General features: G+C 40.5%; 1 protein-coding gene across 3 annotated transcripts in view; it reads left to right on the top strand.

The window, feature by feature from the left end:
• SLC14A2 (solute carrier family 14 member 2) overlaps positions 1-20,839 on the top strand; it is an 80,519-nt gene that overhangs the window by 27,031 nt on the left and 32,649 nt on the right. The window contains exons 6-10 of one of the 3 annotated variants that reach the window (XM_044657838.1): positions 649-796; positions 1,617-1,751; positions 4,666-4,715; positions 6,097-6,271; positions 19,243-19,245. In XM_044657838.1, coding sequence (XP_044513773.1) covers positions 649-796; positions 1,617-1,751; positions 4,666-4,715; positions 6,097-6,271; positions 19,243-19,245 — 511 coding nt within the window. Of the gene's footprint in view, positions 1-648; positions 797-1,616; positions 1,752-4,665; positions 4,716-6,096; positions 6,352-19,242; positions 19,246-20,839 lie in introns of those variants that run through there. The other 2 variants (XM_044657837.1, XM_044657839.1) reach the window with 2 other exon arrangements.

The following is a 20,839-nucleotide window of genomic DNA, read 5'->3' as shown; positions in this document are numbered from 1 at the left end:
AGAAGAAGAAGAAGAAGAAGAAGAAGAAGAAGAAGAAGAAGAAGAAGAAGAAGAAGAAGAAGAAGAAGAAGAAGAAGAAGAAGAAGATGATGATGATGATGATGATGATGATGATGATGATGATGATGATGATGATGAAATAATTCCTGCCCTGCAGAACTCAGACCTGAGTTCTGGTTCTGACTGCTCCCAGCTGTGTGACTTTGTACAAATTACTTCACCTCAGCTTCTTTCCTTGATTAAATGAAAAGAATGGGTTAGAATGATCTCAAATTTCCTTCTAACTTTAATGACTCCCCAGCAATCAGTTTTAAGGAGATTCTTCAATGTCTTAGAAGAATATTCTCATTGGCTTGAGCTTTCACTCTTAAGAGGAAAGCCCCATCTACCTTGGACACTTAAGTCTTCTAAAGTACCTGTGCTTAGCCAGCTGCCCAAGAATCCTGCTTGGGATGTGGGAATGCCTGACCAGTGACAGAGTGAAGAGGTGTTTGTCCTTGTTAGCGAACTGTTCTTTCCCACAAGTGGGGGCCCAGAATTGCCACGATGTTCCACCTCATTACTTCCCCAAGGTGCAACTCAAACAGCACACAAGTGCGTCGGTCCATGCTCTGTGGTGACCTGCCCTCGTTTCTGTTGATTTTGTAGCTCTTACAAGCCATTCCAGTTGGAGTCGGTCAGGTGTACGGCTGCGACAACCCCTGGACGGGCGGCGTTTTCCTGGTGGCCCTCTTTGTTTCCTCGCCACTCATTTGTCTTCATGCAGCTATCGGCTCCACTGTGGGCATGCTAGCAGGTAGGGGGAATCTACTTGCCTAGGTCTTTAGGATTATTTTTACAAAGGGTTGTTCTTGCCCCTCTTTCTACTGCTTGAAAGAGCTGGCTTTAAAGTCATGGGTGAGGTTGCTATTCATTTTCTGTACTGAGTGACCAATAGGTGCTTTAGACACTGTGGAAGACACAAATAAATAAGTGAAGATAGGCTCTTCCTTTAAGAAGCTGGCAGTCAGGTTGGGAAACAAAACATAACACACAAATACAGGAGGGGGGAAAAAAGACTTAGACACTCAAAAGCTCTCCCCCAGCAAACCAACAGCAAATGGAACCATAAATGTGTAAACGAGACTGAAGGACAAGAGGGAGAGTAAACCCAGAAAGCACCCTGGAGAGTGGGGTTTTGAGCTGAGTTTTAAAAGCGAGTAGAGATTTATAGGAGAAAGCAAAGTATTGTAGGCAGGGGAATGGTCTGTAATAGCAATGAGAATGACCTCCAATTTGGATTTGGCTTTAAGACAAAGAACTTCAATCCAAGATATTTTCCTAGAAAAGATGAATTGTTGTATGACCCATAAATGAAAAACACTAAGAAAAGGGAGCCAGAGAATGGAGACAAGGGAAGCAAGAAAATCTGTTGGCTCCTCCCCAACCCCTAGCAATTTCTAGGTTCATAATGATATTTGATGTTGTTTCTGTGGCTGTTGATGTGGTTGGGAGAGAAACAGGGGATTTGACAGTCACACTGATGGGAGTTCTTCATCCTACCCTAATACCCTGGACTAGGCTAGGCAAGGCTGTGCCCCAAGTGACTACTGAAAATACTCGGTCTTGTTCCATAGCCCTGACAGTGGCCACCCCCTTTGCAACTATCTACATGGGCCTGTGGAGCTACAACTGCGTCCTCTCTTGCATTGCCATTGGCGGCATGTTCTACGCTCTCACCTGGCAGACACATCTCCTGGCTCTCATTTGTGGTAGGTATCCTGGGAGCCTCGGCTAAGGGCAACCAGGTATTCTTTTCTTAGCTACAAAATCACAGATTTAGAGGCAACAAAGATCTTGGAGATCATTTAGTTCAACTCTCTCATTATACAGATAAGGAAACTGAGGCCTTGAGAGATTACACCCACCATTGGTATGACTCTGGGGCAATTGCATCAACTCTGTGGGCCTCGGTTTCCCCATTTGTCAAATGGGGATAATACCTACTCTGTTATCCAAAGAAGTGGAAGAGATGATAAAGTAACATTTTTGAAAGCACGTTGAAAACATTACCAGCAATAAAAATGTTTAAGGCTTTACTTTAATGGACCCTTTATTCAGTCTATAGACAAAGCCAGTGGACAGAACATGTATTGAGACATTCAGTAGGCTACAAAGATGTATTGAATACCTGCTGTATGTTCAGTCCCATATATGCTAGGTCCTCTAGGGGATACAGAAATGAGAAGATTTACTATTAGAATAATAGATTTAGAGCTCAAAAGGACCATTTAGCCTAAAATCGCCTGGCTTCTATATGATTTGGGGTTTGGGTTTTATAAGATTATTCACTTCCAAAATTGAATAATATGGAAATATGTTTTGTGTGATAATACACGTATAACCCAGTGAAATTGCTTGTCAACTCCAGAAGTAGGGAGGGAAGAAAGGAGGGAGACAACATGAATCATATAACTTTAGAAAACTTAGGTAGGAATTTTTATTAAAATAAAATAAAACATAAAAATAAATGAATGTATGAATAAATAAAGATAAGCAAACTGGAAGAAAAAAAAACTAAATCACCCAGTGCAGTAGATAGAGCACTGAGCCTGGAAGCAAGAAGTTGATGTTTAGTCATTTTTGGTTCTGTCAGACTCTTTATGATCCCTTTTGGAGTTTTCTTGGCAAAGATACTGGCATGGTTTGCCATTTCCTTCTCCGGCTCATTTTACAGATGAGGAAACTGAGACCAACAGGGTTAAGTGACTTGTCCAGGTTCACCCAGATAGTATTTTAACTTAGGGCCAGATTTTAACTCAGATCTTCCTGTCTTAAAGCCTAGTGATCTGTGCCACTGTACCACCTAGCTGGCCTGGATTTATAAAGCATTTAGTACAATGCCTGGCACATAATAAGTACTTAATAAATGCTGAGTTTCCCTTCTTACTTTAAAAATGGGGAACTGAATCACAGATAGAACAAATGACTTGCCCAAAGGTAGTAAGTAATAGGACCAGGGTGCTGGCTGTGAAAGCATTTTGAAATGTGTACAACAATCAGGTTTCAACACCTTTATTTCTAGTTTAAATAAGAATGGCCTTCTGTTCAGGTTTCGGGTTTAAATATTTCAGGAAATCTTCAAGGAAAAAGTAGGGCATGGATGAGTGCTTGAGGGCTGAGAAGGATTTGGAAAAGCCATGAGGAGGAAGAGAAGAAGGAGAAGGAGGAAGGGGAGGAGGAGGAAGGAGATGGGGAGAAAGAAAGAGGAGGAAGAGGAGGAGAGGGGGACAGGGGAAAGGGAAAGAGGAAAGGGAGGAGGAGGAGGGGGAGGAGGACTCCATGAAGATGAAAGAAACTCCATGAGAAAATGGCAGAAGGTCAAAATCAGGAAAGTATGTACCGGGGGCAGTAAATAGACCCTCAGCCCAAAGATGATGATAATAGTAGTAATAATAAAAGTAACTTGAATGTCTATAGAAATCTAGTTTACAAGACACTTTCCTCCCAATAATCCCATGAGGTATATCCTGAAAGTATTATGATTCCCATTTTACAGATTAGGAAATAGACCTATACCAAGAGAAAGAGAGGAAGTTCATAGAGATCTCTGCCAGAAACACAGACCCATCTAATCTCTCTTTAAATACCTCTGGTTACAGGAAGATCACTACCTTAATCAAACACCCAAGCTACAACTAGTTAGCATTACCATCTCTATACCAGCCACATGCTAGGGAATGAGGCACATATAAAAAAAGCATAAGCCTCAGTTCCTGCCCTCAGCTTATAGTCTAATTGAAAAGACAAGTTATATACAGCCGGTAAAGAGAACTGACAAAAAAAGACAGGATATATGGACCAGGGAAGGAGAAAGGTGGGGGAAAAGAATAAGCATTTATACAACTCCTACTATGTGCCAGTTTCTGTGCTAGATGCTTAATATTATTTCATTTGATCTTCATCACAATTCTGGGTAATGGTTGTATTATTATCCCATTTTACAGTTGAGGAAACTGAGGGAGAAAACACTTAAGTGACTTGCTTAGGGTCACATAGCTAGTAAGTATCTGAGGCTGGATTTAAACTAAGGTCTTCCTGACTGCATGCCCAGTGCTCTAACTTACTACCTCAAGGTAACTATAAAATAGCTTTCATTTGAAAAGATGAACATTTTCTAGTTTTCAAATTATTTTCCTCACAAAACACTAGATCCTATAAAGGTAAAAAAAATTGGTATTGTGCCCATTTTACAAGTGAACAAACTGAGGACTAGATCAGTTGGTTGATTTGTAAATGGCAGATGGTACAGGTCACAAGCACAGTGTAAAGTATACTGGATTTGGAGTCAGGGGTCATAGATTCAGATTCTACTTTCTGGCTTGCTACCTATTTGATATTAATCTACATGGCCCTTAGATTCATTTACTATAAAATGAGAGAGTTGGAACAAAGGGCCTCTGTGACCCATTCTGACTCTAGATCCTTAATTCTATGACTAGTGAGTATTGAAAAAGAGAAAGTAAGTGCATTCGGCCAGTGTCCCCATTCTCTGTTTGTGTGCAGGGAAAGGGGACCAGGCTTGTGCCAGCCCAACTCCATCCCATGGAAACAGGGTTGTAGATGACTGAATCTCCCACCAAGGGCTCCTTCCCTGCTTCTGAGTGTTTAATCTTCTCTTCCCAGCTTTATTCTGCGCCTACATGGGAGCAGCTCTTGCCAACATGATGTCAGTGGTAAGTCTGGAATTCCCTGGCAGGAGAACCTAGAGGGGAGAATGAACCATGGGACTGACCAATGAACTCAGCCCATTGTGAAGGGAGTTTGTGATCATCTAGACCTCCTCACTCCATTCAATGTACAATGCAGAAAACTGAGGAGTAGTGGGAAAGGGAAGGTTCCTAGGTCTATCTTCGTGTATTTATGCCTATAGGGGTGTGCTGTGTGACTGTGCTTATGTGAGTGTGTGTAAGTGTCTCTGTGCATATTTATGGGTATGTATATCTAGGTGCATATACATACGTACCCATGTGTGTACTTTTAATAGTTATGATTATATCCATATTTCTTGAAATTTAATTTCAATATCTGTCTATATATTTCTATATGTCATTTATATATACCTATATCTACATTTCTGTATATAGATGTAGAGTAGATAGATAGATAGATAGATAGATAGATAGATAGATAGACAAATGACTAGACAGATAGGCAGATAGCTAGATAAGATAGAAAGATAGATACCTGGATGAATGGATAGACAGATACAGATATGTGGATTGATGGACAAATGGATGGACAGAGATAGATAGATAGATAGATAGATAGATAGACAGACAGATGATGGATAGATGGATGGATGGACAAATGAATGGATGGATGAACAAATGGATAGACAGGCAGACAGCTAGATAAGATAGACAGATACATGGATGAATGGATAGATATAGATAGATAAATAGACAGAGAGAAAAATTGAGAGGTGGATTGATGGACAGACAGACAGATGCATGGATTGATGGACAAATAGATAGATAGATTGATAGATAGATATGGCATGTTCATCTCATTGCCTCAAGAGTATTTGCATGCGTGTGTGTGCATATATATGATGTGGTTGGGAGGGGATGGTGTGAGAAACATCTCTCTGGCATGACTCAATAAGTGCCCATGTATCTGATAGACTGAAAAATCCTGGGAAACAAATGGCCAAAGGCACCAGGACCTTAGATCTAATAGCACAGTTCTTTTTTTCTCTCTCTCTTAAAAACCCTTCACTTCCTTCTCAGAACCAATACTATGTATTGATTCCAAGGCAGAAGAGTGGTAAGAGCTAGACAATGGGTGATAAGTGATTTGCCCACAGTCACACAGCTAGAAAGTGTAGGAGGTCACATTTGAACCCAGGACCTCCCCTCTCTGGGCCTGGCTCTCTATCTGCTAAGCCACCTAGCTGTCCACATAGCACTGCTCTTACAAGCCTGTATCCTGATAGAACCCATCTGTCCTTCCTCTTGTCCTTCCCATGCACTCACTCTGTGGATAGATAATCATCTTATGGGCCCCCTTTCCCAGTGGCAGTGAGACCCCCAAAACTGCTATGCTTATTTTCAGGTTGGCTTGCCACCGGGCACATGGCCCTTCTGCCTGTCCACCCTGATTTTCCTGCTTCTGACGACCAACAACTCTGCCATCTATAAGCTACCACTCAGCAAAGTCACATACCCTGAAGCCAACCGGGTCTACTACCTGACAGTGAGAAGCACGGAAGAAGAGAAACGCCCCACCGGTGACTAGCCAGGGCCCCATCCCAAAAATGGTTTTTTTTTGTGTTCTCTCATGTCTGCTCCTTCAGATGTCAAATATTTGCCAATCGTCTCTTACATCCCAAGATGCTCACCTCCCTTATTGTGTCATACTCTTGTAATGCCCCACCCCAGCCAAAACAATCCACAACTCGCTTTTCATTGAAAATTATTTTTCCTCCCTCTTTCCTCTCAATTCTCCTTATCATCCTATTTTAATGGAAGTAAATAATGAGCTTGCTGCAGTAAAAATTAAGGCAGACATTTAAAAGTCTATTGACTTAAAAGAGATATTATTTTGTCTCTGGCAATTAAGACAGAATCCTATTGGAGTATTTAACCAGATAGTAAATGTTATAAAAATCAAGCTTGATTCTCTACCTATATGGACTCACTAGGGAGACATTGGAGCGCATGTACAAGTTAAATTAAGTTTATATGTGAATTTCAGAAAGGGTTTCCCTCTTAAAGGGAAAAATCCCCTCCTGGCCCTCTTGTCTTAAGGCAGTGAAGGGCAAACTTTTTAAAGAGGGGGCCAAAGGAAAGGAAATGCTCATTTGTCATTGTATTCATCAGATTAGGAATAATGTTGCCTGGCCCAATAAAACATTTCAGGGGACCGCCTCCAGTAATTTGCCCATCACTTAAGCTAGAACTGGATGACTTTGCACAGTGGGTCTGAGTCAAGAAAAAAGAACCTAAAAAATTAAAATAACTGTATTTTTTGAAAAGAGATGAGAGTTAAAGACCAGCCAATTCCCACTAATTGGGAGGAAAAATCAATAAATTTATGAATCAGGATCCTGTTTATCTCTCCATAGGGGATTTTATTCATTGGTTAGAGGAAGTCAATCTCTTTTGTATAGTTCAGTCCAAGAAGTTGTTAACTGAACCAGATAGGAAAAACTCAAACTGACTTAGAGAAACTCCCATTTTAACCAAGGGTCACTGATGATTGAATAAAGACGCAGCACTGCCCTTATAACCAAAGAGCAGCCCAGGAAAGTACTAAATACAGATCAGAGAACTTAGACTTAAATCTCAGTCTTTGGCTTTCTATGTGACCTAAAGCAAGATGCTACCTCCCCAGCCTTCAGTTTCCTCAACTTTAATATGAGGGAATTGGATTTTATGATCTCCAAAGTGCCCGCTAGCTCAAAATCCGTGATCTTAGCCTTAAGAGGATAGATGTATAGGGCCTTCATTCATTAACTTTATAATTTTCCTTCCCTGCCATTAACCTGAATTCGGTCTTTACTTGTAACAAAATGTAATGAGAGGGAACCCAGGCAGACATCCTACGACTCAACAACATAAGCCTAAAAGTCTGGAATACATAAAATTAAGTCCCATGTTTAGATATTTGGGTAAGAATTAGATTAAGATTAAATTAGCCTCACATCCACAGTCACTGAGTAGACATTCTTAAGAAATGGGTCAAAGAATGGTGAGATTAGAGGTTCTGACCCAATAAGACTTCCATCCCCAGACATTCACAACTGCCTAACCTCTTGTGAACTTCAGCTGAATAATGGTTATACTATATGGAGTCTGCAATATAATATAGAATACAGTACTCTGGTCACCACTCCAGGGTTCTCCACTACAAATTTGCTTGCTGTGCAGCTGAAGACAATTCACTAAACTACTCTGGGGTTCATTTTCCTTATCTGCCAAATAAATATACTAGTATATGCCCGACTTGCCTCTCAGTCAAGTATCCTCATGAGGAATTGATTAAATCTTGAATGTATAAGCACTTTTTAAAGCATGCAATACTATGCAGGTGTATTATTTTTAATTCTGATATGAATTTAAAAGTCTTTGTAGCTAGGTGTTTGAATATTTTACTTCAGGCCTGCCCTATTCTTGGGTCTAAATATGAAGAAAGCAATAGAAAGTTAAGACTAGGAAATCAATGTTCTTCTTAGTTCCTCATTTGCCCTTGTGCAGAGATTGGGGAGAAAGGAAAGAAGACAAGAGTTTTGTTTTGGATCTTATATAATCTCCCAACATGACAGAAAGAGTCATAACCTCAGGACTCCATCAAAAGCTAGTTTTGTCTTTGGAGCATTCCAATTGGTCTTACTAGCACCTCTCTTTCCTCAGAATAGTCCCATCCTTTCCCATGCATCCCTTCAGTATTCCAGGCTTGTTCTTGGATGACTATCAACCATTCCTTAATAACATGTTGCCTGGATTTAAAATGTCAGCAAAAAAAACAACAAAAGGCATGCAGGACCCTTCCCAGGTACATTTGAGTTTCAACAAGAGATTCTAGAAGATACCCCACCACCACCACCAAAATAACCTTCAAGAAGCAAAGGAATGAAGCTATATTATTAACATGCAATTGGCGATAGAAGCAAACATTTTTGTGCAAGGAAGTCTACTGAGCATTCCTTCAAAGTCCAATCCCAAAGACCTTCAGACACCTATTTATAAGGCTGGCCCATTGACAATGCCCAATAGCCCTTCTCTAGCTATGATCCCTCACAAGGAGAAAGAGGCATTATACTCTTTTCAGAGCAGACCCAAAATATTTGGTGTGAAATGAAAGTTTTCTATTAGTCATGCTTTTTATTAGGTTTCCAGTCAAGCGGAAATATTTGAATGTGAAATATCATGTAAATTCCTTTAGGAAAAGTCATGGTCTGCCCTTTCACCCCCCCTACCCACCCCTAAATCCTCCCCATTCTAGCTCAACACCTTGTCTTTTATAAGACATCATGTCAGATGCCTGGTTTTTTTTTTTAATTTCCCACTTCAACCTTAGGTAGAAACAAGTTTAATTGAGTTGGAAACAGTTCTTCAGGAGAAAAGATTCCAGTATGTCTGGCAGAATCTTTGTATTCAGAAACCTTTCAATAACTCTCTGTATGGTAGAATTACATATATAAATATAACCACAGGATGCTGCTATGTGTGAGGGTATTGGTGATGGGAAGACAGTTACCTCATCAATTAAGTTAAATAGAAGGACACACTAAGTGGGCAGATGGATTGTTAGATAATGGATTGGTTTGCCAAAGGAAATATTTTTATAATTTTAAAAGGTCATCTGGAAAGATAGGACTCATGTTGTTCTTCTGGGAAGTAAAGGGAAAATTAAATGACAGCTTCTACCACATTGAATAAGTCGACTTCTGCCCTAAAGGCTAGGCAAACTCCCAAGATCACTGGGTAGAGCCAAGAAAAAGGGCTTCCTAAGACTGATGGATTTCTATGGAGATTTTCTCTCTTTATATCCTGCTATCCTTCATCTTCATGGTGTGGTAGTCCCATTGCCCTCCCAATCCTTCAAACGCATCTTAGCTCACTCAAAATCCAGCCTTCAAAAGTATCCCTATTCAAATTATGTCTCCCCCAGAAGGGCATGAGGTATATAATCAAAGACCTATTGTAGACTTTTCTGAAATAGAGGGTCATCAGTGAATTGAGCCTTATAATGTTTATCTTCTGGCTTGATTCATTTAAAACCCCCCTTTGAGAACTAAAACAAAGAGGATATCTTAAATTACCATGAATCTATGCTGACTACCTCCCCGACACCCCCACCAAGAAAAAAATATCAATGAAATCCATTCAACAATGGACTAACCATGTTGGCCACTGATGTGGAGAAAGTAGACATTCATTTGCTTATTGTAAATGTCCCCTAAATGTAATGTCAATATCCTTATAAATACCCCCAATTTTTCATGAATTCTTAATGAATATAGTTTTATTCCTTTGACTTCAGTCTTTGTTTCTGCCAAAATACACATACTTCTGGGAAGGGTAATAAATTAGGTATTATGGATCTTTAACATCTTAATATAAAAGAGTTTACCAGGTCTTTTCTCAAGAGCCAGCTTTGATAAGAAAGCAGTAGAGAGAGCATGAGGACACTAAAGTATTGGGCTCTGGGCATCAAATTTCATCTACGGCTTATCTAGAGTAGGGGTATGAGCATACAAGGAGAAATGCAATTAATTATAAGAGAAATCATTCACACGACTATGGATGATTAACCTAGAAAAGAGGAGACTAATGGGGGATATAGTTATATTTGAGTGGCTATGTTCTGGAAAAGGAATTAGCCTCATTTTTTTAGCTCTAGAAAGTAGAACTAGGATTAATATGTGGAAATAACAAGGAGACAGATTTTAGCTCAATGGGAGAAAGGAAGAGCTTCCTACTCATTGGAACTGTCCAACAGTCAAATTAAGCTACCTTAGAATGATAGTGGGCTCCCCATTAATGGAAGTATTTCATAAGAAGGTGGATGACCTCTCTCCAAGGATGCCATTCCTACTGTAGATTCTTTCTTGGGGAAGTTAAGCTTGAACTAAAGCATCTCTAAGGTACCTGCTACTCTAAGATTCCATGATTCTTTACACCAGGTACCAAGAAAGGGATGAGTAGATGCCACCACATTACAAGGAAAAATACAGAGATGATTAAGATAGGAAAAGATAACTTTTTCTAACTTCACAAGTCCAGTGCCCATTCCTCTTAAAGCACTTAATGTCTTCCTTAAATAACCTTACTATGTGTTTTCCTTAAGTAACATTTAAAATTTTTTTCATAAATTATTTTCTACTATAATTCATTAATCTTGTATGTTTGTTAAATTCAAATGCAAATGCAAAATTCAATAGGTTTTGAACACTAAATTTTATTTGCTACTACTTCAATTACAAAATGTCCTTTTATCTTTCTTTTTTTTATTGTTTTACCTAATGGAAAACACAATTTTAAAAATTCTCAGTATAAAAATTTTTTTTCCTTAAAGATGACCCCCACTGGCCACATTATATCTACTTAGGCACCAGGACCATTTCAAATAAAACATTCAAAATTTTTGTGTGTTGACAAATTGGGCCTTGCCAATGAATTTCCCTCTTCTCTACCCCCATTCTACCTCCTTCTAACAATTGGATAGGTAATTTCCCTAACATGACCACTCTTGAGAAATACCAGAGAAAAATATTAAAGCTCTACCCCCTTGAAAATATTAAGCTCTTTTCAAGAACTGTCTTATCAACATGCATTTTTGTGATTGCTATAATTGGCTTGTAACCTATTGGCTTGTTGATTTTTTTTCTATATGAATCTACAAGTTCTTTGGGGGCGGGAGGTTTGGTGGGTGGGAAGGCTATGAGAAGAGTCGGTGTCCTGAAATTTTTGTGGGGCTGGCCACTACATTGTTAACCTGTTTTCCACCCAATAAACTATAGTCTCATTTAGCACTCTAAAGGTGTTTGATTTTTGTGCAAATTTTTAGACCATTCTTTTTATTTTCCTTTGGTCATACTGTTATGAAACAAGTAAGGCCTTCTTCCTCCAAAAAGAACCTCTCCTCCCCAGAAATAACCCCAAAGGGGAAAAAGTTCAATAGCCTCATTCTTAGTGACTTCAAAATAAATTCTTTAGAGGGCTTCCCCTTCCCTCAGTACTCCTCCAGTGCAAAGGATACTTGGAGGTACTTATATCCATGGAAAGAAAGAAAGGAGATTCTGGCACAGGCTCTCTCTCCATTGTGTTTTATCTTTCCATAATCAGTCCCATGTAGAATTTCTAGTCTTCAGTAAAATTTGGCACCTCCCACAATTTAGAGAGTTTAACTCTCTAAAGAGGAAAGTGTGGTGTTTGCTGAGGTCTTGAGAAATCTCAAATAAAATGGTACTGAAACAGGTGCAGAATAATAGAAAGAATACTGGATCCTAACCCAAGAGAATTGGTTTGAATCCCTCCTCTGCCAGCTGTTACTTGTGTCACCTTGCACAAGTCACTTTGCCTCTGATCTCCTCAATGTCCTCATCTGTGAGATATAAGGGACTTGGAAAAGATCTCCAAAATCCAACTTAGAAATCTCAAGATTCCATTATTTCAACATTAGAATGTCACTTATGTAACGCTTTCAAGTTTGCAAAATGTTTGGTAGATATCTGCTCATTTGAACCTCATAACAACCCTGTAAGGAATATATGGTAGGTATTATTATCCTCATTTTACAAATGAAAAAATAGACTCAGTAAAGTGATTTTCTCAGCCAACTAGCAGGTATCGGAGGAAGTATTTTAACCCCAGGCCTTCCTGATTCTGAGTCTATCCATCACACTATACTGCCTATCGCAAAAGACACTTCCAGGAGGAAGGAGCCTAATGCTGCTTAGGCTCAGTCCCTTCAGTCTCTGAGAACAAAAGCTGGCAGGACTGGAGAAATGAGTCAGACTGCCTCCTGCTCTTGTCTGCTTGGCTTTCCAATGACCAGGCCCTGCGTATTTTATAGCCATTCACTTCAGTCCAGGAAGAGAATACTTCAACCCTTTTGAACTCCCTAGATTACTTTTCTGAAGGTAATTATTTCTGGCCTTTTCAGAAGGCTTAAGTGTTTTCACAGGTGGCATCCCAGAGTGGCTGCTGGGAGTGAATGGACTAGTTAAGAAGCAACTGGAAATTGACCCACTGCCACTGCCATGTAAGACTACAGAAGTGGGTTGGAATGAGGGCACCACCTCAAGTGTCAGGGTCAGGCAAAGAAGACTGAAGCCATTAGAAAAATGGAAACAGGGAAGGAGGAGATGCTATTGAGAGCTGAATCATGCAGGGTAGCTCAGCTGTGAATTAAAAGGATATCTAGGAAAGCAGTAAAGATTCAAGGCTCTTGGAAGATGACTTCAGATCTAGAGTAGATGGCATGGAAGATGTTGCCACCTTTGCCATTGTCAAAAGAAGCTGGACCAACACTAAATCCATCTTTCCTCCTTTCCTTGAAATGCTGGACCAACTCTGGTTCCTTCCAGTTTGTTTGTTTTTCTTTTCTTCCATGGAATGTCCCCCATGCTCAGCTCCCTCTCCTCAGCAATTCCACATGAACTAGTGAGGTGGGAAGGGGGACTGTGATGTCAGGTGGGCCTGCTCGGAGGTTGCCTGCTCAGGTGTGTCTAATTCCAAGTCTCCAGCCCTGGGTGGGCCACCTTGCACCCGATTATTGCCATGTTCCCAGGCCCTAGGCAGCTGATGCGTGTCCCCATGAAGCCCACAAAACCAAACAAAGTATGTTTAGATTGGGGCCAAGTCCCCAGCATGCCCATGCATGAAGCCTTTCTGAAACTGGGAGGGTGAACTTCCCTAATATAAAGATTTCCTGGAGCAGAGGACTCGGATTCCCATCAGGAGCTCATAGTGAAAGCTTCATCTACAAAGATCCAGGAGTCCACCAGCATCCTGGACAGCTCTCTTTGGGAAGAGAGGGTTGAAATTTTCCACAGCGTTAGGTGCTAGGCACCTTAAGGACAGGATTGGGCAGAAAGTTCCACAGGGAAAAGGAAGGAGACACTGCTCCCTGCCTGGAGAAAAAAATTAAAGGAGCTTATTGAGGCTGGAAATTGGCCTCCCTGAGGTGGAAGGGGGAGGAGAGGGACTTAGATAATTGCCTTTAAGGCAATTACTAGGACCAGCAGCATCCCAAAACCCTTTGCTAAGAGAGAAGAGCAGTCAGCATATGAATGCACCAGTAGGAGATGGTACATCAAGCTGACTAGGCAAGGGCACTACCCCTTTAAGAAAAGCTGCTTGCCCAGCAAACCTGGTGAATGGCACTAATAGGGAGACCATGGTAACAAAAGCCTTCTGTGCCAGGGGAGTTTAGGAAGCTGTCTCTTGACACAAAGATTAGAAAGGGAGAGAGAAAAATAATAGCGAGCCGGTGAATTGCCAAGAGGACATTTTTCTCCCTCTTCCTCCATCTCCTGTTCTTCTTTCTCCTCCTCCATGGTACCCAACACTCATTGGCAGAGATGCTCCAGGCATGAATTTAGAGGCTGCAAGGAGACTTTTAAGTAACTAAGTAGGTGAATAAGATAAAGTGATTCAGAGGTAAGGGGATGAGAGTCTAGGGAGAGGGCACCTGGAAATTGAGTGCTAAAAGACTCTCCTCACCAAGGGGAAGGGTACTGACAAGCAGCAACCCCGAAACCCCAATGGTCTAGTGGTTTCTTGCTGACGGGAGCCCAAGGACAAGGTCTCAGGAGAGAGAAAGGACCCACCTTCTGCCAGAACACTTCAGCTCACCAACAGGGGAAGGAGAAAGGTTTGTTTCTTCCTGTTACCCTTTTTCACCAAACTAAATTCAAAGAAATCTTAGTAGCCCCCTTGGACCTTGGGGACTTGCGGATTTCCTCGATAACCACATACCACAGAGTTTGAGAACCGGGTGAGAACATGGAGCTCATCTAATCCAACCCCCTTCATGAAGCAGCGATGTTGTGAAGTAGATAGAGCACCAGTCCTAGGAGTCACTAAGACCCAAGTTAAAATTCAGCCTCTGATGTGTGTGACCTAGATGTGTGACCTGAGCAAATCACTTAATCGAGGTCCATTTTTTCCCCTATAAAATGGCACCTACATCCCAGGGTTGTCATAAGGATTGAATGAGATATTTGCTAAGTGCTTGGCACATAGTAAGTGTTATATAAATGCTAACCAATTGTTGTTACTGTTGTTATTTTACAAGGAAGGAAACTTCAAGATCCACAGTAGTGGCATGATTCATCCAAGGTCACACAGAATCTAAGTCTTTTGATGTCTGTTCAACATACTATAATGTCTTTTGGGATGATGGATCTGAGTGAGTGCTAGAGGCTCACAGTGACTAGGATGTCCCTAGATCTCTTCAAGTATGCTTCAAACCCCTAGGAGTCCTCCAAATCCCAGAATTTCCTTGATTGAAATGTTAAGTGCCCCCTTCCTATTTTCCTTTTTGTTTTATCTTTTTTTTAAACCCTTAACTTCTGTGTATTGGCTCCTAAGTGGAAGAGTGGTAAGGGTGGGCAATGGAGGTCAAGTGACTTGCCCAGGGTCACACAGCTGGGAAGTGTCTGAGGCAGGATTTGAACCTAGGACCTCCCGTCTCTAGGCCTGATTCTCAATCCACTGAGCTACCCAGCTGACTCCCTTTTTGTTTAATCTAGAAAGACTCTGAAAGTGGGTTTGTACCTTCTATCCTAAAATATTAATTCATGTAATATAACGTGTGGTTTCTGCATCCATAATTGGGTTGCAAGATTGTGCCTGGATATCATGTTCTTATTACCATGGCATGGCTTAGTAGAAAGAACTCATTAAGAGTCTGGAGGCTTAGGTTCTACTCACAGCTCTGTTCCTAACTAGTTATATGACCTCAGGCAAATTTATATAGTTGGGATCAGATAATTTCTAAAGTCATTTCCAGAGCTACCATCTGTGTTTTTTCCCTAATATTCCTTCTGCTTTTTCTTCCTAATTGACAACATTTGATTTTCAAGGGGTCTATTTGATGTATTAAATATTGAGTATGGGCTAAAATAGATCTGTGAATTATTTGTGGATTTCAATGATTTACACACTTTCTCTCCTAGAAAATGTGGCAGCAGGAGTATATTGGCTTCAGTGTTAGAAGACCCAGATTCACCAATTTTAAGGCCCTACCCAGTAGTAGGTGCTATAAGGAAATTGAAGGAAAGAAGGAAACATAGACCATGCCTTTAAAGAGTTGATCATCTATTTGAGGAGAGAGGGGTCACATGTAGAACCATTGGTGAATGATTCAAAGAGTGTGGTCCTAATTCTAAGTTAGTGCCCCAGTCTTTTCAAAACTTTAAGATCTGATCTACCTTGAGAGGATGGAAGTATTCTGATGCTAGAAGTCTTTAAACAAATGTAAAATGACAACCTGTTGAGCACATTGGGGTGGAGGGAGTTCATACTTTGAATTGAGGTTGTCCTTTCCAACTCTGAAGTCTTTGATTTTTAAGTGCCAAGGAAATGCAAAGAACTGAGACATTATTGTGGGTTGCAATAGGTAGCCCATAACTTCCTAGAAGAGAAGGGTTATTTTCCAATCTTCATAGAAGAGACAGAAATTGGGTTGAGCCAAGAAAGATGGGGAGGACTTAGGAGAAGAGAGAAGGACAAGAGGGTCTATTCAGGTTGTAAAGTGATGGAGATATGTGTAAAAGTAGGATAAGGCTTAGCATGTCGAGGAAGAGACTTGCCTGATGGGAATGAAGGACTTGTTTAGAAGAGTTGGGGAAAGTTTAAATAGATCAAGTGCATACATTGGAAGAGGAAGAGATCTTGAAATCTAGGTAAAGGAATTGGAATTTACAATGACAGATGATCAGGAGATGTTTTTAACTTCCTAAACAATGTGGAGTTGTGTTTGGGGATGAGGAACTTGACAGTGTGAAACTTGTATAGGAGAGAGAAAAGTCAGAGAATCTAGTCAGGAAGCTTTTTCAATAATACAATGAGCTGAGGACCTAGAACATGGCAGTGAGAATGGAGAGGAAGGAGTAGATATGAGAGGCTGAAAGAGAAATAGATGTCCTTTGAAGAGGGAATAGGTATATATTTTAATATTCTTCCTTCTCTTTCACTCCATCTTTCCCAGTGGACACAGTACATAAAAAGAAATCTAAATCAATTCAAAGGATTAGCCCACTGGTGAGCAATTCTGAGAAAAGGTACAGGAGAAGAAGCTGTGAACAGGTGAGAAGGTTAAACACCGTTGGCTAAAATTAGATCAATGAATTACTCATGGGTTTCAATGATTCCCACTCTGCCTTCTCTCAGAAAGAGGGAATAGGAAATAATGGACCCAGAATCAGAAGTCCAGACTCTGAGCAGTCATTAAGCTTTCTGAACCTCACCTGCAAAATGGGGAATAATAATAATAATACTGCTACTATCTATCCTTGAAGGTTTTGATGGAGAAATACTTTGTAGATCCTAATTTTAATGAGATTTGTGAATAAATCCTAATGTAGTGATATGAGTTATTATGAATAACACTGAGTTGGATAATGATTGATTAGATGACAATAATTTAAAATAATTTACCTCCTTATGTTCATGAAGATGTGGCTCCAATCTTTCGTTCTTTCCTCAGATATTTCCTCTTCTCAAATTTTTTTTGGATTTTGTGGGGCTCTTTGTTTCCATAGGAAAAGTCAGCCATAATTTAAGTCAAGAAACCCTTCAGAAATCTGGACCAATACTTTGCCATTGGCTGGTTGTGATCTTGATCAAGTACTTCCTGACTCTGGGCCTCAGTTTGCCTTATCTGTAAAATTAAAGGACTGGATTGGATGATCTCTATGTTCCTATCAGCTCTAGCATTCTATGATTCTATGTTATTATGAGGAATAGTTTAAAGAATGTGAGCTTAACATGGAAAGAGATGATCCTTTTCTCTTCCAGGACTTTTTACACAAGAAATATTTGTTAAATCAAATTGAATTCTATGCACAGGCCATTGTGCTAGGTGCTGAAAAGACAAAGATGAGTAATGATGCTGCCCCTGACCTGAAGTGGTGTAAAAATATATCAAGGTCAAATACTTGCATACAAATTCAATATGATACAAGGTAGAACGTGACAGAGGTGAGGGAAAGAAACAAGTATTTATTAAGCACCTACTATTATCTCATTCAAGCCTCACGGTAACCTTGGGACGTAGATGCTACTGTTATATTCCCATTTTACAGTTGAGGGAACTGAGGTTAAGTAACTTGCTGAAGATCACACAGCTAGTAAAGGTCTGAGGCTGGATTTGAGCTAGGGTCTTCCTGACTTCAGACCCAGAGGCAAAGAAGTGGCCTAGGCAACATACTCTAAGAATATTTGAGAAAGGAGAATCATCTTCAGCTGAAGGTATCAGCTAAGACGTCTTGGAGAAGGTAGTACCTGAGTTGAGCCTTGAAGGAAGAGATATATCTCAATGCCTAGAGATGAAGATGGGGTATATTCTGGTCACAGGGGCAGTCTGCATGGCTGCATGAAGGCAGGAGAGAGCAAGACGTAGTTAAGGAGCAAGCTGCTTATGGAGTTTGGCTGCAATGCAGGGTGTGAGGAAGAAAAAAGCTAGAAAGGTATGAGTGTTTGAAGAAGATGAATGTGAAATGAAATCATAAAAGGTAAATAGGAACCAGACTGAAGAGGGTCATAAGTCTCTGCTTAAGTAGTATACATTCTGTCCTATAAACAATAGGGAGCCACTAAAGGATTTTTGAGAAAAGGAGTGACCTTATCACTTTGGAAGGAAAATATGGTCTTTTAATACTGAAGAAATTGCCTTGGGTTGCCTTGAATAGAATATTAGTGTACAAAGGCAGAGGTGAACAAGGAAGTCAGATGAGATGCTGAGACATGGGAGATAATTCAGAGAGTGTACCTAATGGGTCAAGCTGTGGCTACATAGGTTATCTTTCTAGCAAATGATAGAGAAAGGTTTTAAAAGCCACATCCAAAACACTGAAACAGAGAGAAGCCTTTGCAGATCCCTTAGCCCATTTCAGCAAAAATAGCTTTTTAGCAAAAAAAGTCTAAATCCTTTGTCTCATCTAAAGGACCTTTCTTCCCCATCAAAAGGAACCGTTTAGAATTTACAAAAGGGAAGGCAACAGCCTCTGCCGTGGCCTGTGTGTTTTTCTACAAGACTCAAAGTGGCCTTTGCCACCTCTGGCATCTGGATGGTTGGCATTTTATGGGGTCTCTGTAAGAAGTCAGGTCAAGTGTAGCTACTGTGAGAGGGCTACTCTTCCGGAAAAGTGTTCCTTAACAAATCATTATCACTCATGACTGTCTCTCTCTCTTACCCATAAGCATGGCTGGACGTTGGCCTGGGAAAAAACTAGAGCTCAGTGAACCTCCTGGGTAGGCACCGTGTCCTGGAATGGATCTGAACAACATCCAGCACAAGGCCCCCTGCATCGGGGTACCTAATGAGGCTAATTTGGGAAGGCGTGCCATGGTTCAAAACCATTGGCATGTAGAGAAATTATTCAACCTCTGAATCTGGAAGATAGTCAAGAATTTGAGCACTTCCTAGGGGCAAAGCCCTGTACTGGGTCTAAGGAGGGATTCTCCCAGCCTGAATAAAAATGAGAGCAGCTTTTATTTACATATTGCCTCAAATACTTGAGAGGTGGTATTACCACGTGGAGAGAGAGCGGATCTCAAAGCTAGAAGGACCTGGGTCAAATCCAGCCTCTGGCATAAAGTAGCTGGGTGATCCTTAAACCCTCTAAGCTCTAGACAACACTAAGACTCTGAACTACATAGCTGGTCCTGCCTTAAAGGAGCTTCCTCACCTGGGGAGGGCATTATTGCTCTGAAATCACAGGGAAGATCTCTAAACCTATACATTGATCGGTCCTGCCCACACCAATGGTCTGCGCATAAATATATGAAATACCTCATTTTTCTCATCTGCTAAATGGGGAGAATACTTGCCCTCCCCCAGCTCAGAGACTGTTAATGGTTCAGCAACTTCAACAACTTTAAAGCATTAAACTAATGTGAAATGAAGAATTATTGTTTCCAGCTGGAGTCCAGGCAGCACCAGGTGTTGAATGTGTAATTGTTTCATGGTACAAGGGATTGAAGGTGACAGGTTACAACCCAATGTCTCTGGCAGCTGATCTGATTCATGGCGATAGCATTCCACAGCTGGAAACTGTAGAATCCAGCTGATAGTGAATAAGTGACCAGTAATTCATGATAGCCTGGGGACATATAGAACTGATTCATGTGAAGTGTGGTTGATTATGATGGGGAGGGCAAGGACAGGAAGTAAGCAAGAATTTCCCAAGGTCTTCAGAAAGTGCAAAATGATACAAATCCAACACTGTCTTTCCTGGAATCATACTTCCTAGGTTAAAAAGATGAGAACCAGAAATTGTGCCAATAGGCAGCTTCCCTTATTTCACTCAAGGCTTCCCAGACTTACATGGAGGCAAAGTAGGCAGTCACCTGCATATTGTGGGCTGAGAGCAACCAGGAATAGCATTCCATCAAAGTATATTTTCCCCTCTGGCATGCAAGGCTTGAATTTCCACTCTCAGAGATCCTTCCCTTTAGTTTAAGCATCTCTTCCTTTTAAATCAGGAAGAGACCACTAACACTATGGAATAATGTCTCTTTTATAACACTTCTCTCCCTGACAAAATTATTGTTGTTTTTATTGTTCAGCCATATCTAACTCTTCTTCATGACCCTATTTGGGATTTTCTTGACCAAGATACTGGAGTGGGTTGCCATTTCTTCCTCCAGTTCATTTTACAGATGAAAAAACTGAGTAAAACAAGGTTAAATGACTTGCCCATCTTCACATATGTATCTGAGACTGGATTTTAATTCAATTCTTTTTTTAACCCCTTCCCTTTAAAAAAAATTTATGTGTTTGTAACACCCTCCATCTCTTTCCGCCACAGGGTCTTTCTCATTCCAGGCCCAGAACCCCTATCCACTGTGTCACCCTGGATGCCCCCTGACAAAATTACAATATTGGATTTTTATTTTCATACAGACATTTGGATGGAACTGGAAAAAATTTCCTCTTAACCTTGACTTTACCTTTTCTGGTATTTATCCTTCCTTAACCTGTCTGAAATTTTGGTTCCCTAAATACTCCCAAATCACCAATTCATGTCAATCTTGTTTTTCTCTTCCCTTAGTTGTTGTCTTTCTTACTCTGGACTCGTGCTTTTAGCCTCATACTCTTTTCCCCTTTCCAAATTTTT

This window comes from Gracilinanus agilis, chromosome 1 (assembly GCF_016433145.1).
Source record: "Gracilinanus agilis isolate LMUSP501 chromosome 1, AgileGrace, whole genome shotgun sequence".
NCBI classification, from domain to species: Eukaryota; Metazoa; Chordata; class Mammalia; order Didelphimorphia; family Didelphidae; genus Gracilinanus; species Gracilinanus agilis.
This window is presented reverse-complemented; position numbering and strand designations above follow the sequence as displayed.